We start from the raw sequence: 17957 nt of genomic DNA, 5'->3' as shown, positions 1-17957 counted from the left end.
GGGCACCAGCTACTCTGGAAGGGGTACTGACCCCTGCAATGGTCAAATGGAGAGTGGTTGTCCTGCCCCCACCCTCACCAGGACCTCTGCCCCTCCCCTCACCCCAGGTTTTTCTCATCCCCATCCTCCTTTTCGCAAGTCCCCACACAAATCCCTTCCCCTCCCCTCTTCCCCCAGGTTTGGAATGAAATCATGGGGCTCTGAGTTCCGCACGAGGCCCCGACATAAACATTCTGATTGGGGCTAATTACAAGGGCCAGGTTGGGAGGCTGGAGCCTTCAGAAAGCTTGGCTTTCAAACAAAGGACCCAGGGCTCAGCCCCCAGCCCAGGCCGGCTCCTCTCCAGGCTTCATTAGGAATAAGGAGGGGGCCTGGGGCCATAGACGGTCCTCTCTAAACCCAGTCAATGGTCTCTGAGCTTGTTCCATGTCCCAAGTCCCATCTTGTCCTTTCTCCAGGCCTCAAATCTTGGCCTTTCCCATAGATCCTGGAAGAGCAGCACATCTGCATTGGAAGGCAAGGCAGCCCAGGGAGGGGCACTCAGGCTGTGAGTCTGGGGATGGGGCAGAGCAGGGGGAGGGGGAGGCACTGGGGAAGCCAGCTGTGACAGCCCTAGCCCTAATTAGCCAGCTTCAAAGCCAGCTGGAGAGAGAGCCCGCCCACCTTCGTGCCCTGCTCACTCAGGCGGGTAAGACATTTCTGTCCTAATCAGAGGAGAGGGGGAGAAAAACACTGCCCACTACCACCCCAAGGAGCCCCTAGACTGTGAGCTGGCACCCTGAGTCACGTAGAAAAACTGGAAGCACAGAAAATCATTCTAGTCTATTAAAACAGCCAGTAACAAAATAGGTTAAAAAGTCCTCAAGAAATGCACATCCTTGGATCCAGGGATTCTCCTGTATTTTTAGGAGTTTATCCTAGATTGGAAGAGTGCTACAAAATTGTTGAGCTTCTACTATGTACTGGCTTCTGTAAATGCACCATCTGATCTAATCCCTGCAACAACCTTGCTGGGGCAGTTACTATGGCCTTTTTACAGATGAGGGCTGGGACTCAGAGCTAGGCACTTTCTCACGTCAAAGCCTGCACTCTACACATGGCTGGTCTGTATGTTTCTGTCTTTCTCCTATTTCTTTTCTCTCGCTACACATATTACACATTCATTCCACTGCTGCATCTAGGTAACTTGTTCCCTGTGAGAGAAACGGGATCGATGAATAACCTGGTTTGTGGTGTTCCTGGTTTTGTAGGCCTGATGGTTTTCCCTGCTATATACCCTTTCCACAGCAGAGGTGATTAGAGACTGGGGACACGAGTCTGAGAAGATAAAAGCTGCCCCTTGGAGAACTGGAGATACCCAGTAATCAGGACTAGGAAATGTCTAAACTAGGAATTGGAAAAATTGGAAAACTACCTTTGGGGCAGGGTATGGGCGGGGGGGGGGGGGCGGGGGAGGGGGAAGCGGTTTACAGCTAGAAGGTCCATAAACTCTCTAAAGTTAAATGCAAATTTGTGTGTTCATGGGGGGGTCTGACCATTTTATCCCCAGAGGCCCAAAGATTTTTCAGGTTCTCAGAGGGATTAGTGAACCCCAGTTTAAAATCCATTTAGAGGAGAGGAGGGTAGGTCTAGAAAAGGAAGGGGCCCTACTACAGTGAGCAGTGAAATTATCTAAGGACAATGCCGAGGAAGTGGCAGGAGCTTGGACTGGGCTCCCCTAGCCAGACATGTGCCCCATGCACCCTGGGATAGCATCTCCCCACTTCTAGAATCCATCCCAGATCTGAGGTCCCCAGCACCCTCTTGGAGAGGCTTTTGAAATAATCCAGAAGGCAGCAGCTCCAGATCCTACTGATCCTCATTCTTTGGGGATGTTCTGAAGAATTTTGTTTTGGAAAACTTTCCTGTCCTTTTCTGGGGCTGGCTCTTAAAGGACAAAGAGTGTGTAGCTAATGCAACTATTTTTTCAGGAGGGGAGTTTGGGGAAGGGGAAGAAAAAGCCCAAGTCTGATCAATGAAGGAGGAGTCCGGAGACAAGATGCCCTGAATCTTGAGAACGAGCAGCTTTGCTGCTTTGCGGGATGGGAGGGCAGGTAGAAAGCAGCTGTGGTCTGAGATCTGTCCCAGGCCTGGGGCCTCAGGTGAAATGTTTTCCTTCTGGGGTTGAGAAGAATAATCTTTACCAAAATTCTCTCCCTCTCACCCCTACTCAGGGAAGGAAGAGATCAGTGTTGCTCATCTGCCATCTCCTACTGCTGATAGCATGGGTGTCCACTGACAAATGTACCCAAAGCACACAGAGCTGGGCCTTAGAAGTGGGAGAGGTTCCCCCCGCCCCCGCCCCGCAAATCTTCAGCGCTTCTCTTCCCACTGGGTTCCATCCAGTTACTGCAAAATCTACCCCCCACCCCCCACACACCCCCATTCACAGGCTTTCACCATTCTTTCCAGGAGGGGCACCAACAATTTGTTTGTAATTTAACTCTTTCCCGCAGGCCTTGTGGGGTTCCTTTAGAATCCTGCAACAAATGGAGCTACAGCCCGGTGACACCCTACCCACTTATTTCTTTGATAGCTGAGGGAATCTTATGTCGGAACTTCACGTATGCCATTAGGGGAAAAGCTAGTTTTAATGTAGGATTTTGGTCACCGGCACAAACGATTTGGGAGAAGGTTATATATTTTGGGAAAGGGGCTCTGCTGAAATCCTCAGACTTCATACAATTCCAAACAAAGCCCCACATACGACTTCAATTACCACCAAACATTTCCAGATCCCCTCCCCCAACATAAACTAACACTTGGAAGTAGGGGTTCTAACTTACTTTCTCCCTTGTCCCAAACATTCAACAAAGGGTAGTAAGGCACCCTTTTCCCCATCAGCATTTAGCTAAAAAAGCAAAATCCCAAGCAGGGGGTCTCTTCTCTACCCCATCCCCAACTGAGTAGTTGTGGGTAGAGGGAAGGAGGAGGTGTGGTTTGGTTAAACTAATAAAATGTTACAACCCTGTTAAATACAATTAAAGGGCTAGATCTCTAGAAGATAATTAAATGCACTTTATTATTATGATTATTAGCTTTTAATTTGCACTATTATCAAGAAACAGGAGATGGTGAAAAATTGAGTTCTGTGGCATACTTGTCCCACCCACCCCCTTGGTCCTCAAATCAATCCTTTAGAATTAAAATTCTAAAATATTCCAAATAGTTGAGGGAGAGGATGTGTATTGGAAACGGCAATTCTCATACCAGTGTCAAAGATACTTTAAGAAAAAGTCTTGACTTTTATTTGTGGGGGGTAGGGGGAAGATAAGAAACATCTGTTATAAACATTCTATCAATCTTGTGATATAGAATGTCATGTAAACACTCAACCCCACCCCCACAGTCACAAAGAGCCTGCCCAGAGCCTTCTTCCAAAGCAAAGATACCCACCTCCCTCCCCCCCTTTCTGGACAAGTTTGAAAAGAAACCAGTCTTTTGTCAAAAGAAAACTAAAAATCCCACCAGCCCATCTCAGCCCATCTGTCCCCTCCCTCCAACCCAACCCATTTTTTATTGCTTTTAGAAAAAAAAATAACCCTAAACAACAAAAACCCACACATAACACACAAACCATCCCACAAACCTGAAGCTAGAGAAGATATTCGGTTGAGGGAGTGGGGTTGAGGCACAGTCTGCGGGGGAAATTAGGGGAGAGATGCAAGGACATCACCAAACCCCAACATTTGGGAGCTAACGCTCCCCCTAAAAATGTAAGGGTTCAGGATGGGTACTCAAGGTAGTGTGTGTGGGCGGGGGGCGGTGTTTTTATTTCAAAACACACTTCACAAAGCACTTTTGGCCCACTCCAAGGGCTTGGGGCATCAAGTTGAAAAAAAGAAAAGTTAAGGAGGAGAAAGATCTTCCTGCCTGCAGGGGAGTGGGCCAGCGGGGTGGAGGCCATTCCACACACGCTCTCCGCCCTCTCCCCACCACCCCACCCGATGGGTTTTTTTTTCCACGTCTTCATCTCGGTTGGGAGGGTTCCAAAGATCTAGTGAAGGAAACAGGACAAGTGAGGAGAGAAAGGGGGGAAGGGAAAAAAAAAAAACCAAGAAGAATCCAAGCCTTGTTAAAAAAAAAAAAATTAAAAAATCCACCAGCTTCCCCAGACCCAGCTTCAGTGAGAAGGCCCACCAATTTGGCTTTAGAAGTTGAATGTAACAAACTAGCCAACACCTCTTCCAGCAGGCTCAGCCCTGCCAAATCACCAAAAACTCTGAACCAAAGTGCGGCGTAGTGTTTGAAAGGCGAGAACTCCCCTTCCCCTCAGTCCTCAGCCCTGGCGCCCATTGCTGTTCCTTTTTTTTTTTTTTTTTCCTTCTTTTTTTTTTCTTTTCTTTTAAATAGAAAATATATAATTAAATTTACAAAGGCTATTTACAATTTTAATTACAAACCTGGTGGGGGTGGTGGGCAGAATTATCTTTAAAAAGCGACCTAAAAAATAAATGGTTTCGATTGTTCTTTATTTAAAAAAATAAAATAAGGAGTCTGTAGGAGCCCCCCCCCCCTTCCCCGGAGAGGAGGAAAGCGCGGTGTGGCCCCGGCCCCCGGGACGCCCGCTCACACGGTGGTCTCGCCGTGCCGGCTGTTGGTGAGACGCGTATAGAACTTCCTCCACGAGTGCAGCGTCTTGCCGGACCAGATCCAGAAGCCCGACGTGATGCCCACGATGAGCGTCATGAGGTATTTGATCATGTAGACGGTGAAGTCGGGCGACATGCGCGGCGTGTAGTGCGCTGGGCACGGGATGGCCAGGCTCTTGCAGTGCTGGCTCACCCAGGAGCGCTCCCAGTGCTCGCGGAAGGCCTGCTCGTAGAAGTAGCAGGCGATGACGATGGTGGCGGGCACCGTGTAGAGCACCGAGAAGACGCCGATGCGCACCATGAGCCGCTCCAGCTTCTCTGTCTTGGTGCCGTCGTGCTTCATGATGGTGCGGATGCGGAAGAGGGATACGAAACCGGCCAGGAGGAAGGACGTGCCTATGAACAGGTACACGAAGAGCGGCGCCAGCACGAAACCCCGCAGCGGGTCCAGGCTATTGAGGCCCACGAAGCACACGCCGCTCAGCAGGTCGCCGTCAATCTGGCCCATGGCCAGGATGGTGATGGTCTTGACGGCCGGCACGGCCCATGCGGCCAAGTGAAAATACTGCGAGTTGGCCTCGATGGCCTCGTGGCCCCACTTCATGCCCGCCGCCAGGAACCAGGTGAGCGACAGGATGACCCACCAGATGGAACTGGCCATGCTGAAGAAGTAGAGCATCATGAAGAGGATGGTGCAGCCCTCCTTCTTGGTGCCCTGCACCACCGTGCGGTAGCCGTCCTCGGAGAAGCGCTCGTTGCACACCACGCGCTCCTGGAGCACGAAACCTGCGATATAGGCCACCGACACCATAGTGTAGCAGCCGGACAGGAAGATGATGGGCCGCTCGGGGTAGCGGAAGCGCTGCATGTCCACCAGGTACGTAGTGACGGTGAAGAAGGTGGAGGCACAGCACAGCACCGACCAGGTGAGGATCCAGAGGCGCGCAAAACGCGTCTCCTCCTGCGAGAAGAACATGGAGCCGTCGGGTCGCGCCGGCTCACAGGGCGCGGCGCAGTCGCGCTCGCCCAGGAACTTGTAGCTGAGATAGGACGGCACCTTGAGGACACGCGGGCAGTGAAACGGGTGTTCCAGCGTGGCGTAGCGCGGGGGCGAGCCGCCACCGCCCGGGCCGCCAGGGGTGCCCCCAGCACCCGGCTGCAGGCCCGGCGGCGGCGCAGTGGTGAGCAGCGCGGGCGCGCCGTCTTCGGAGTGGTTCTGGCCCACGCAGATCTGCTCCGCACCGTGGCGCGGGAAGTGCTCGCAACGCAGACGCTCGGGCCACTGGAAACCAAACTTGTTCATGAGCGCCTCGCAGCCCTGACGTGCGCGCTCGCAAATGGAACGGCACGGCGGTATGGCCTGCTCCAGCACGGTACACACGGGTGCGTACATGGAGCACAAGAAGAAGCGCAGTTCGGGCGAACACTGCACTTTCACCAACGGGTAGAACTGGTGCACCTCCAGACCCGCGTCCTCCTGGTTCGTATGGCCCAGAAGGTTGGGCATGATGGTCTGGTTGTAGGCGATGTCCGTGCACAGCGGGATGGAGATGGGCTGGCAGAAGCCGTGGTCCGGGATGGAGATACCCTTCTCTCCGTGGAACTGGGCTGGCCCCGCGGCGGGCAGCAGCAGCAGCGGCAGCAGCAGGCGGGGCAGGGCGCTGCGGGGCCGCATGCTGGCCGCCGCCCCCCACCCGGCTCCGGGGCGGCCCCCCGCCCCCGCCCCTAGCCCGGAGACCGCGCGCCTTCCCCGCCGCCGCCTCGCCCCAGCCGCCGCCTCCCGCGCCTCTTTGCAAACTTTGCTCGGGGCCTCAGAGTTGGGGAGGCCGGGCGGGGGAGGGGGCGGCGCGCCTGCCCGCTAGCTCGCCGCAGTCTAACTGAGCAGCTGGAGACACCGCGCGCTGCTTTGCTCTCTCCTCTTCTTCCTCCTCCTCTCGCCTCTCCCCTCCCTTCTCCGCCCAGCGACTCCTTTGTGCCTTCCTCCGGCCCTCACCTCGGCCTCTCGGATCCTAATTAGTCGGTTTCAAGGGGTCCCCGGCCGGCGGCCCCGCCCTCTCCTCAGCCCCCCAAAAAAGGGAACCTTGAAACCGCCCCGTCGAGCTCTAAGCACCATCCCAAAATGTGCTCTTGGCCAATCAGATTTAAACCCGAGGACCAGCCCCGAGGGCTGGATTGGTCGACCACAACATAATGAGATCAGAAACCAGATGCCAACAAAACTTTCCCCCCCTCCTTTTGCTTTTTAAAGAGACATGCTATTATTATATTAAGGGCTGTTTGCCCAGCACGGGATTTATCCTGAGTCGCGGAGGCGAGATCCGTGGACACGCATTTCCCAGCACAGACGTGGACCCAAGCCACTCACGCTTGGATCACTTTTTCTTCCGGGGGGCCAAGGCACTCTCCGGGGTAGGGCCTCTTTAAATCCTTGCCTCCGCCCCTGCTTCTCAACCCCACCTATTCCAGTCCAATTTTACAGATCAAGTGAAAAAATTTCAAGTTAAAGATTTGTTTCAAAAGAGAGACTTTTAAAAAGCTAACAGTTAATAAAGACTTTACTCTCAGCCCCTTCTCATGGAGTCCAGACAAAAGTTTCACTTCACCCAATAAGTAGACCCCTAGGAGTTTTCCTCGCCCCTCCCCTACACACACCCTTAAATAACCCTCTGAAAATCGAGAGCCTGTCTCTTTAAGAGGCTCTTAAAGGGGCCTGGACTCCGGGGCGTAATTGCCCCGTAGCGAGCACAAAGAAGCCCATTATGGTTCTTTGTGTTCGGTGGCACCTCAAAGTGAGAAAACTCAGGAACTTAGAGGCCCAGAGCTGGAGGGTTCGGGCGGGGGTGGGAGGAGGTGAGGTGAAAGAGAATGGCCGGGAGCTGCGGCTTCTCCCTCCCCCTTCTTCCGAGGCAAATCTTAATTATGCAAAGTAAAGTTTAGTTGCCATAACGAGGAGGTCTTAATCGAAAGTTAATGGTGGGGGGTGGGGAGTGACGGGCAGTTTTAAGTGAAGAGATGACTTTCTTAGGCCGTTTGGGGGAATTTTACTCCTCTCTCCCCGCTCTGCCTCCGCCCCCTAAAAGCTTCCAGATATCGTCTCCTGGGAAGAGAGTTTTACCCATATCTTAAGTGATTCCACACCAGAAAGGGATGGTGTGAGTGGGGAGGGAGGAGGCTGGGGTTGTTGTGGATTATCACCCCCTCCTAACTCTCACCTGGTTTGGGGTGGGTGACTGTAGCCAGCAGGGTTCCTGCTAGTTTAAAAGGGTTTTCTTTTTTCCCTTCTACGATTTTAAATTTAAGGGGGGGGGGGGGGGTGTCTGAGGATGAGAGGGAGGATTTGCATGTAAATCTCCTGGGCCTGGTACTGGATGATGGATCAATTATTTCTATTGTCTCTCCTGAGGGAAGGGGGTCACTTAAAAAGAAGAAAGAAAATTGAGTTTAGAAAAACCCTTTGCTTCTTAGTATGGGCCAAATCCTCCCAGCCTGGTGAGCTATTTCTTGCTCCAGTCTAGAAAATGGTTGCTTTAAAAACAAAAGAACAAAATGAAACAACAACAAAAAGAAATGTAAGGAAAGAAGAAAAGAGTAAGGAGAAGGAAAGAAAATTTTAGTGGATACATAGAATGGACCCAGGTTTGACAGGATTTGATTTTTTTTCTTGATTGAATGATATACAGTACAGATTTTCCAGGTTCTTTACAACGTGACAATGATCCTTATTGTATCCTTGAGAAGTTGCCTTTTTGGTACTTTAAGAAAAATGTTTTCTTTCAAAACCAGGATAGTCCACTTTTGTCTCCAAGCCGTCTAGGAATGGGAAAATTGTGCTCTCCTGCCCTTCCTGGCCCAAACTAAGCCCGAGGAGCTGTTCCTTCAGCTCTCCCCTCCTACCTTACCTCCTCCAGGACATCTTTAGAGCTGGTGCCAAGCCTCAGAGCTGAGCAGTGAAAACAAGAATGAATAAGATAGGCTCCTATACTCCTCCCAGGAAACTGAGAACAAATCTCCCATGGAAATGCAGCATCTTCAATTTCCTTCCCTGACAAGCTTGTTTTCCTGCCCTAAGGCCAGGCTTGAGTGACAGTTATCCTTCCCCAGCCACCCCCAACTCGAAGGGGGAGCTGGAGCTGGAAAAAAGAAATAAAAGACATTCTTTCATTCACCCAGTCTACCTTTCATTCCTTCAGCACACTTTTATTGAGTTTCCTGGCTTCAAACCACGGTGGTAGATTATGGGGAATGTAGAGAAAAATGGCAGCATCCTTGCCCTTCAGGAGTTTATGGCATCCCAGAAGAAAGTGATCCTATGAAGATCTCCCATTTATCTAGCATTTTTACATGAAGTAAGAAGCCATGCTATTTCATGATTACTCTGGCCTTTCATGTGAGGGGTTTGACGTGAACAGGACCAGAACCTGCATCTTCAGACTTAAGGCTTACCCACAGCACTTCACATTTCACCAACTTGCCTTTTGATTAAAGCAGGTCTGTAACGAAAGGAAATTAACACTCTCTGTGTAAATATTTCATGATGTCATTTATATGTTTTTATTTATTTATTTATTTATTTATTTATTTATTTATTTTGAGAGAGAGAGAAACATCAATGTGAGAGAGAAACATTGATTGGTTGTCTCCTGCACGACCCCAACCAGGATTGAGCCCAAAAGCGAGGTTTGTGCCCTGACTAGGAATTGAAACCAACAGATTTTTAAAATATGAAACTACACAGCCAAAATAATTTCTGAATGACAAAGATAAATGTCATAATAATAAAAAAAATACCTTTCAAAACAAGAAGTTACATGAATTATTATTCAATCAGCAAATTTCCTTGGGTACGTAAGGTAATTGCTACCATTTATTGAATTTTTTATGGCAGCATAGTATTCCATTGTGTAGATATACCACAGTTTTCCGATCCAGTCATCTGCTGCTGGGCACCTAGGCTGTTTCCAAACTTAGCTATTGTAAATTGTGCTGCTATGAACATAGTGGTGCATAGATCCTTTCTGATTGGTGTTTCTAGTTTCTTCGGATATATTCCCAGGAGTGGGATTACTGGGTCAAATGGGAGTTCCATTTTCAGGTTTTTGAGGAAACTCCATACTGTTCTCCACAGTGGCTGCACCAGTCTGCATTCCCACCAGCAGTGCACGAGGGTTCCTTTTTCTCCGCATCCTCGCCAACACTTGTCGTTTGTTGATTTGTTGATGATAGCCATTCTGACAGGTGTGAGATGGTACCTCATTGTTGTTTTGATTTGCATCTCTCGGATAATAAGTGACTTTGAACATGTTTTCATGTGTCTCTTGGCCTTCCTTTTGTCTTCTTTTGAAAATATTCTGTTTAGGTCTGTTGCCCATTTTTTTATTGGATCATTTATCTTCCTTTTATTAAGTTGCATAAGCTGCCTGTAATGTTGGAGATTAAACCTTTATCAGTGATAGCATTTGCAAATATGTTCTGCCATGCAGTGGGCTTTCTTGTTGTTTTGTTGATTGTTTCTTTTTCTGTAAAAAAGCTTTTTATTTTGATGTAGTCCCATTTGTTAATTTTCTCTTTAGCTTCCATTGCCCTAGGGGCAGTGTCAGTGAAGAAGTTCTTTTAGCATATGTCTGAGATTTTGTTGCCTGTGGATTCCTCTAGATTTTTATGGTTTCCCGTCTTATGTTTAAGTCCTGTATCCATTTTGAGTTTATTTTTGTGTATGGTGTAAGTTGGTGATCTAGTTTCATTTTTTTGCATGTTCAATTTTCCCAACACCATTTATTGGAGAGACTTTCTTGACTCCATTGTATGTTCATGCCTTCTTTGTCAAATATTAATTGAGCATAGTGGTTTGGGATTTATTGAACTCCTACTGAGCACTGCACATGCATTATGTGTGTGCCTCCAAAGTAGGTGTTACATTTTGTTTATGGATGAAGAATTTGACCTTAAGTAAAATTTGGCCACTTTCTCAAGGTCATATAGTAAGTAATAGAACTAAGATTTAAACCCAGGCCTGTTTGGTCTTAAAGCTATGTTCTGCTGGGCCCAAGTGGTTCAGAGATTGAGCATCGACACATGAACCAGGAGATTGAGGTTCAATTCCCAGTCAGGGCACATTCCCGGGTTGTGGGCTTGATCCTCATTAGGGGGCAAGCAGGAGGCAGCAGATTAATTATTTTCTCTCATCATTGATGTTTCTATCCCTTCCTCTCTCTGAAATCAATTTAAAAAATTTTTAAAAAATAGCTGTGTTCTGTCTCCTACACCACATAGCCCCTAAGTCACTTAAATGGATGTAAAATTGCCTCAGGTTTCAGTGCTATGAAGGGAAAGTCCATGGTGCTGGAAAAGCATAATGGGAGAGGGACTCTGAGTGGGGGAGGGCAGTGGAGGCCTATGTGGTTGGAATGAGGAGTAAAGCAGGATGAGGGAAAGAAAGGCCAGCAGGTATCAGACCCATAGGGCCTTGCAGACCTTAAGGTGCTAGGTGTAGAAATATGAACCCACCATCTCAAGGCAGGGAAAGGCATTCCAAACAGAGGGAACAGCATGTGCAAGGGCATGGTGGGTGAAATAAATGGAATGAGAAGGGATCACAAGTATATAAGTATTTTGGCCCTGTTAGAGCCCTATGTACATCAGGAGAGTGATGGCAGAGGAGGTTTTAAATAAGCAGGGACCTTATATACCATGTTCACAATCTGGACTCCTAGAGATAGAGATACATACACTAGAATGTTTAAGGAAGGGAATTGGTTACACTTAAGTTTTAGACAGTGCATTTGCATTTGGGCAGCTATGAGGAGCATGACTTGGCTGAGCCAGAGACACCAGTTAGGAATAGATTGCAAGACTCCAGGTAAGAGATGGCAAGGGCATGAACTGAGCTGTGGCAGTGTACATGAAGAAGAGAGGGAGAAGAGAGGAAGCCCAACAAGGTTTCTGACCAGATGACCTGATATCATTAACCAGGCTAGGAAACACAGGGGCAGGGTGAATAGTGAACGTAGTCAAGCCAGTCCAAACCTATGGTATGTCCAAGGGCAGGTGTCCAGAACACAGACAGATCTTCTAATCTAGTACCCGGGAGGGAGCTCTGAGCTAGATTTAGATCTGGTACCTTTAGCCTATGATTGGAGCTGTCAGAATGGCTAAGATCACCTAGGGATTGGGTGGAAAGACCAAAGCTTTGGGGATGCCAACATTTAAGGACCATGAGACTATTGAGGAGGGAGACAGAAAAGGAGTGGTAGGGCCGGAAGAGAATGTCACAAGGCTTGTTATTCCTGGTCTGCAGCCTCAAATCAGAATTCTTATTTACCTTGTTTCAGTTGTGAATATTAAATGATATAGTGTATAGCACTCACTCGATCTGATCCGAAGCTAAAAGTTTGGTAAATAATAACTATTCTTTTTATCCAATAAATTATTGAGCACCTACTATATACAAAGCAGACAAAGTCTGCAGAGACCCAGGCTCCAGCTTCTGGAAGCTTACAGTCTAGGGGGAGCAACAGTTTGCTGGCAAATCTGGGCCACTATTCTTCCCCGAGAAACATTTCTGATGGGTCCGGGGCTCCTGCTGTGGGCTGGGCACCTAGGTGTCTCCAGTACACAGTGCCAATGCCACTTCTCCCCCAAATCCTGGGGCACTACTGTCAATCCTACTGTCAATCATATCTCGGCTTACAAATCTCATATCTGGCATAATTGTTGAGTGCCCATAGTAAAGATGCTACATACTCCATTCCATGGGAGAGTCTGCAGGAGCAGAAATATCAACCTAACAGGAGAGCAGACCAAATGGAAACCTGATCTGAGGCTCAGAATATCCAGGCTGCAGGCTTGGCTCCACCCCATACCTGCTGAGTGGCCTTAGGCAAGTCATTTTCCCTTCCTTAGCTTCCACTTCCGCATCTGTGTAAGAAGATCATAAAAACGTTGATTTTACCTTTGGGCCAGATGTAGGGGGCTATGGAAATAATATATATGGACCATTGAAACTGTCCTTGCTTAATGTCACCTGAACAAGGTGAAAGGCTAGTGTGTTACAGATGAATAAAATGACAGCCTGTCAGTAATACCCAGCACACCACAGGCACGCTCAGAGAGCACAGGGAACTTCTCCCAACTAAGGAAATCTGGGAGCTCTGCCCAAGGCTCACTCTTATGCAAAAATCCTCCTCTGTGGCCTTTCACTTTGCCAAGGGGATGAGATCTGTTTAGGATGGGGAGAGGTGAGGAAGAGAACATAATTTCAGATACTTTGAGATCCTCAAATGTTTTATTCTTTGAGTAGCAAAATACTCTACTTTGAATGGGGTAGGTCCTAGACACATTGTGGAACATAGGTTTGAGCCTTATGAGAATCTAGTTGGCGAACCCCTTCCTCAACCCACAAGGTATTCCTCTCCTCTGTGAGAATCTTCCCTTTCCTGCTCTCTCTTTGATCCTGGCCACCAAGAGCTGGAATCTACCTTCAGGTGAGACACCAAATTCCCTCTCCCTGAACGCCATCCTCCTTTTAGCTCTCAGGGAACAGGCCCTTAGAATGGGCCACAGAATAATCAGGTCTAGGAATCCTGGAACCCCTACTTCCTGCTCACTGTAGGCCCTTCAGTGCACCTCATCCCACCCACTGCCAAGTTCCAAGGCTGCTCCAGGTTCTGGGGACAGAGGGGGAGGGGGAGTCAGCAGAGTACAGTTGTTATCCCCTTTATTGCTTCAGCACCCTTCCCCAAGGTCTCTGGATGGCAAAATGAGCCATAAAAGGATTAAACTGATAGAACAGATGATCTCTTAATTAAGGACTTTAATTAGCCCAGGCCTAGGTCAAGCAAAAGCAAAACGTGAGCTGCTCAGAGCAGGCTGGAGAAAACAAAGCTGAAAAATGAGTACTGAGTTTGGTTCGTGAGGTTCTCAGGGGTGACTATGCCTTGTTGGCCCCAAAAATAAGCATCTCTGGGAATGTATGAGTCAAATATTTTGTCTCATGGAAACTTCTAGGAACCTAAGGCCAAGAGAAGAGGCATGGGAGAGCTTGAATGTTAGACTTGTAGATGTGGAGAGATCCTCAGGTGTGATGAGTGTGGGGGTGCTCACTGGGGAAGGAGGGCTGAGACAGGTTTGCTTTCCAGGTGGGGCCCCCTCCTGCTCCAGCACAGCACAGGATTTCATTCCTGGCTCTGCACCCCATCTCCTAACTTGACTTTCTTTCTTTCTTTCTTTCTTTCTTTCTTTTCTTTCTTTCTTTCTTTCTTTCTTTCTTTCTTTCTTTCTTTCTTTCTTTCTTTCTTTCTTTCTTTCTTCTTTCTTTCTTCTTCTTCTTCTTTCTTCTTTCTTTCTTTCTTTCTTTCTTTCTTTCTTTCTTCTTTCTTTCTTTCTTCCTTTTCTCTCTCTCTCTCTCCCTCTCTCTTCTTCCTAGTCCCCTTTGCTTCTCCCAGAATTTCTCCCCTTTTCCTCCAGGCTGGGCCACTCACCCCCTCCCCTTTCTCTTTCCTGTAACTTAAGCTGTTGTTGGGAGTTGGAGGAACTGGGCTGGTTTGAAAGGAGGCCCCACTGCTTTTCAGTGAGGAATTGAAACCATGGAGCTGGGGGTGAGGGGAGGCAGAGGGGGAGGGGGCGACTTGAGAAATCAAAGCGGCTGCAGCTCCATCTGGGAAACCAACTTTGATTTACTAGCAAGGACCTGGCTCTCTAACCACCATCCTTCCCACCCCCCATCCCATCCCGCCCCCAGCCCTGCCCACTCCCCCTTCTTCCCTGGACTTTGCTTTGTGGTGTTAACTGGGAGGGGGTTTGTGGGGAGGGGGGATGTTGACTCCCTCCCCCAGCCTGAAAGCCTGTTTTTGTCCTGAGAGAATCAGCCCCGAGAAGGAAGGCCTGGGGGACCCTGGCTAAGCTGGGCTGCAGATGCTTCTAAAGGGGGCCCTGGGTTTCAGGAGCTGGGTGTGGGAAGGGACCCCTGGGGAGGAGGAAAGCCCCTCCACCCAGGCAGCCTGGCCCCACAGCCTCAGCCCTGCTCTGGCTTGAGGGGACCCACTTCCCCAGATATGTGGGGCTGGGGTATCCAGAGGAGGCCAGGACTTCTTCATCTGTCTATGGCTTTCCCCTCAGAACTGGGGGGTTGGGACCAGGAGTAGAGAGAGAAAAAGCCAAGAACGGAAAATGACTGAGAAAAATAATGAAATTCTATTTTAATAAGATTATTTTTTTAATTTAAATTCTCACCCAAGGATATGTTCATTGATTTTTTTTTTAAGAGAGAGAAAGGAAGAGAGAGAGAGAGAGAGAGAGAGAGAGAGAGAGAGAGAGAGAGAGAGAAACATCGATGTGAGAGAGAAACACCACATTGGGCCCCAACCAGGAATTGAACCCCCAGCCACCCAGGCAGGGCTTCATAGATTCTTTTGTGTTGCAACGCAGTGTGGGCTATGGACAACACTGGGTTCCAGCGGGGACTAAGGCCATTTTGGATGTGCCACCTCTCTCCTCCGTTCCCCTACTGTCCCGTTTCCGTTTCACTTTGCTCTTTCTCTGTCAAATCCTTAAGCTCCCCAAGGTTTAAGGTGGTCTCTAATGGGAACTCTGCAATCAAAATAGGGTCCTGAATGTCAGTGCCAGGGCTGGAATAGAGAAGAAAGTGGGCCATGACTGAAGGCAATGCTTGTGCATGTTGTTGACTAACCACCTAGTCCTCCTCAGTGGAAGGGTGATGGTTTAAATCCCTGAACTCTTGGGTTCCAGGCAGAGCCCCCTCCCGCCCACCTCACTGGGTATTTTTCAGGGTTTAAGCATTCAACCTTCAGGACTAGCTTTGAGGAAGGAGAGGAAGGGATCAATTAGGCATGTGCTCTCCACAAATCAAACCTTTTTAGAGCTCACAGCTCTATGTGAGCTCCTACCCTAGGACAATGTTCTTGAGAGCTTAGGGTCCAGGCATTAGAATCATGGGAAAAGGGGTGCTGGGGCAGGGTTCGCCTATTAGGAATTCAGATTCCTGAGTCCTCCCAATGATCTGAATTTATAATCCCCAACTGATTCTTTTTTAAAAAAAAATATGTTTTATTGATTTTTTACAGAGAGGAAAGGAGAGGGATAGAGAGTTAGAAATATCAATGAGAGAGAAACATGGATTCAGCTGCCTCTTGCACACTCCCTACTGGGGGTGTGCCAGCAACCAATGTACATGCCCTTGACCAGAATCGAACCTGGGACCCTTCAGTCCGCAGGTCGACGCTCTATCCACTGAGCCAAATTGGTTAGGGCTGATTCTTTTTTTTTTTTTTTAATTAAATATATTTTATTGATTTTTTACAGCGAGGAGGGGAGAGGGATAGAGAATTAGAAACACCGATCACCTGCCTTCTGCACACTCGCTACTGGGGATGTGCCCGCAACCAAGGTATATGCCCCTGAGCGGAATCGAACCTGGGACCCTTCAGTCTGCAGGCCGAAGCTCTATCCACTGAGCCAAACCGGTTAGGGCCCAAGTGATTCTTATACACTATGACTATCTGCTTTCCAGACAACTCATTTAACTTTCAGAGCCCTGGTTAATCCTGGCAGCTGCCCAGTCCTGCTCTTCCCCCTACTCCAAACTCATTCAACCACCCTTCAAAATCCAACCCCAATGTATCTTCCCAGCATGAGCTTGTGCACTCGCCATACAGTAGTGGACAAGATGAACTGCATCCATCCCACTTCCTTCTAGGTAAATTCCTGTAAAGCAGAAGTTGGAAAGCCAAAAATCTCACCTCAGCCTCTCTAGCAGCTAGAGTTCTAGATGCAAAAGGCGTTCATTTGAGACTTGGGAGGTGGAGGGAAGATGAGGTCATGTTCTTGCTGTTCTGGCTATTTCTGCTGGGAGAGAAGGTCCTGGAACGGGGTTTTCCTGGCAGCAGCACCCAGTGTTCAGTCTCCGTGACAGCAGTAGCAGCATGGCACTGATTCCTATGGGGCTATGGGGTTACATCCTTGACCTTAGTTCCAGTGGCAGCCTTCTGATTCTCCCTGCCTGAGTGTGGCAGAGGTGGTAGCTCCTACTGGAGGATCATTTCTGTGGCTTCATTATAAAGTCTACTCCTCCAGTCCATCCAACATTTTTGCAAGCACCTAATTCCCTGTTGGCTTAGTCCAGTGGTCGGCAAACCGCGGCTCGCGAGCCACATGCGGCTCTTTGGCCCCTTGAGTGTGGCTCTTCCACAAAATACCACGTGCGGGCGCGCACGTACAGTGCGATTGAAACTTCGTGGCCCATGCGCAGAAGTCGGTTTTCAGCCTGGGCGAGTCTATTTTGAAGAAGTGGCGTTAGAACACTGAAGGGGACAAAGAGCCGCATGTGGCTCTCGAGCCGCAGTTTGCCAACCACTGGCTTAGTCTACTCAGGCTGCTGCAACAAAATACCATAGGCTGAGTGGCTTACACAACAGACATTTATCACCTCGGTTCTGGAGGCTGAAAGTTCAAGATCAAGGTGAAGGCCTTCTTCCTGGCTTAGAGAAAGCAGCCTTCTTGCTGTGTGCTCACATGGCCTTTCCTTGGTGTGTGAGGCCAAGGAAAGAGGAGTATCTTTCTCTTTTTCTTCTTATAAAGCCACCAAACTAGGATTAGGACTTCACCTTTATGGCCACACTTAACCTTAATTACCCCCTAGGAGCCATATGTCCAAATACATTCAAATTGAGGATTAGTGCTTCAACATATGAATTGAGGGGTGCACAGTTCAGTCCTTAGCACCTGCATTAAATATCCTTCTGCACAAAGCACCTAGCATGGTTTCTGTTTCTTGTACCAAAACCTGATTTTACCCATGAACTAGACAGAGCAGAACACTTGGTACTTTCATACTCCATGTCCTTGCCCCAATGGGCTGTTTTCAGAATGCCCTTCTACCATGGTAAATCCTTTAAGGCTCCTTCTTTGTGGTGCTTACCTGATCCCACTCCCCCCCTCCCCCCCCCCCGTTCCTTTCTCTGGGTTCATGCTTATGGCATTCAGCATTTGGTATTTGTTATTTATGTATGTCTAACAACCCCCATTCTCAACAAGATACTCTTGAGGGCAGAGGCTATGTCTAAGTTTTTGTGCACATCCTAGTGCAGTGGTTCTCAACCTTTCTAACGCCGCGACCCTTTAATACAGTCCCTCATGTTGTGGTGACCCCCAACCATAAAATTATTTTCGTTGCTACTTCTTAACTATAATTTTGCTACTGTTAATGAATCGTAATGTAAATATCTGTGTTTTCTGATGGTCTTAGGCGACCCACAGGTTGAGAACCGTTGCTGTAGAGCCTAAGACCATCGGAAAACACAGATATTTACATTA

At 48.6% G+C, this 17957-nt stretch overlaps 1 protein-coding gene across 1 annotated transcript; it reads right to left on the bottom strand.

Moving 5' to 3' along the window:
* Positions 1 to 4573: 4573 nt before the first annotated feature.
* Positions 4574 to 6461, bottom strand: FZD2 (frizzled class receptor 2). The gene has a single exon (XM_008149256.3). The coding sequence runs from the start codon at positions 6304 to 6306 to the stop codon at positions 4609 to 4611; it is 1698 nt and encodes a 565-aa protein (XP_008147478.1). The 5' UTR covers positions 6307 to 6461; the 3' UTR covers positions 4574 to 4608.
* Between the last annotated feature and the right edge of the window lie 11496 nt (positions 6462 to 17957).

Source organism: Eptesicus fuscus, chromosome 20 (genome assembly GCF_027574615.1).
Source record: "Eptesicus fuscus isolate TK198812 chromosome 20, DD_ASM_mEF_20220401, whole genome shotgun sequence".
NCBI classification, from domain to species: Eukaryota; Metazoa; Chordata; class Mammalia; order Chiroptera; family Vespertilionidae; genus Eptesicus; species Eptesicus fuscus.
This window is presented reverse-complemented; position numbering and strand designations above follow the sequence as displayed.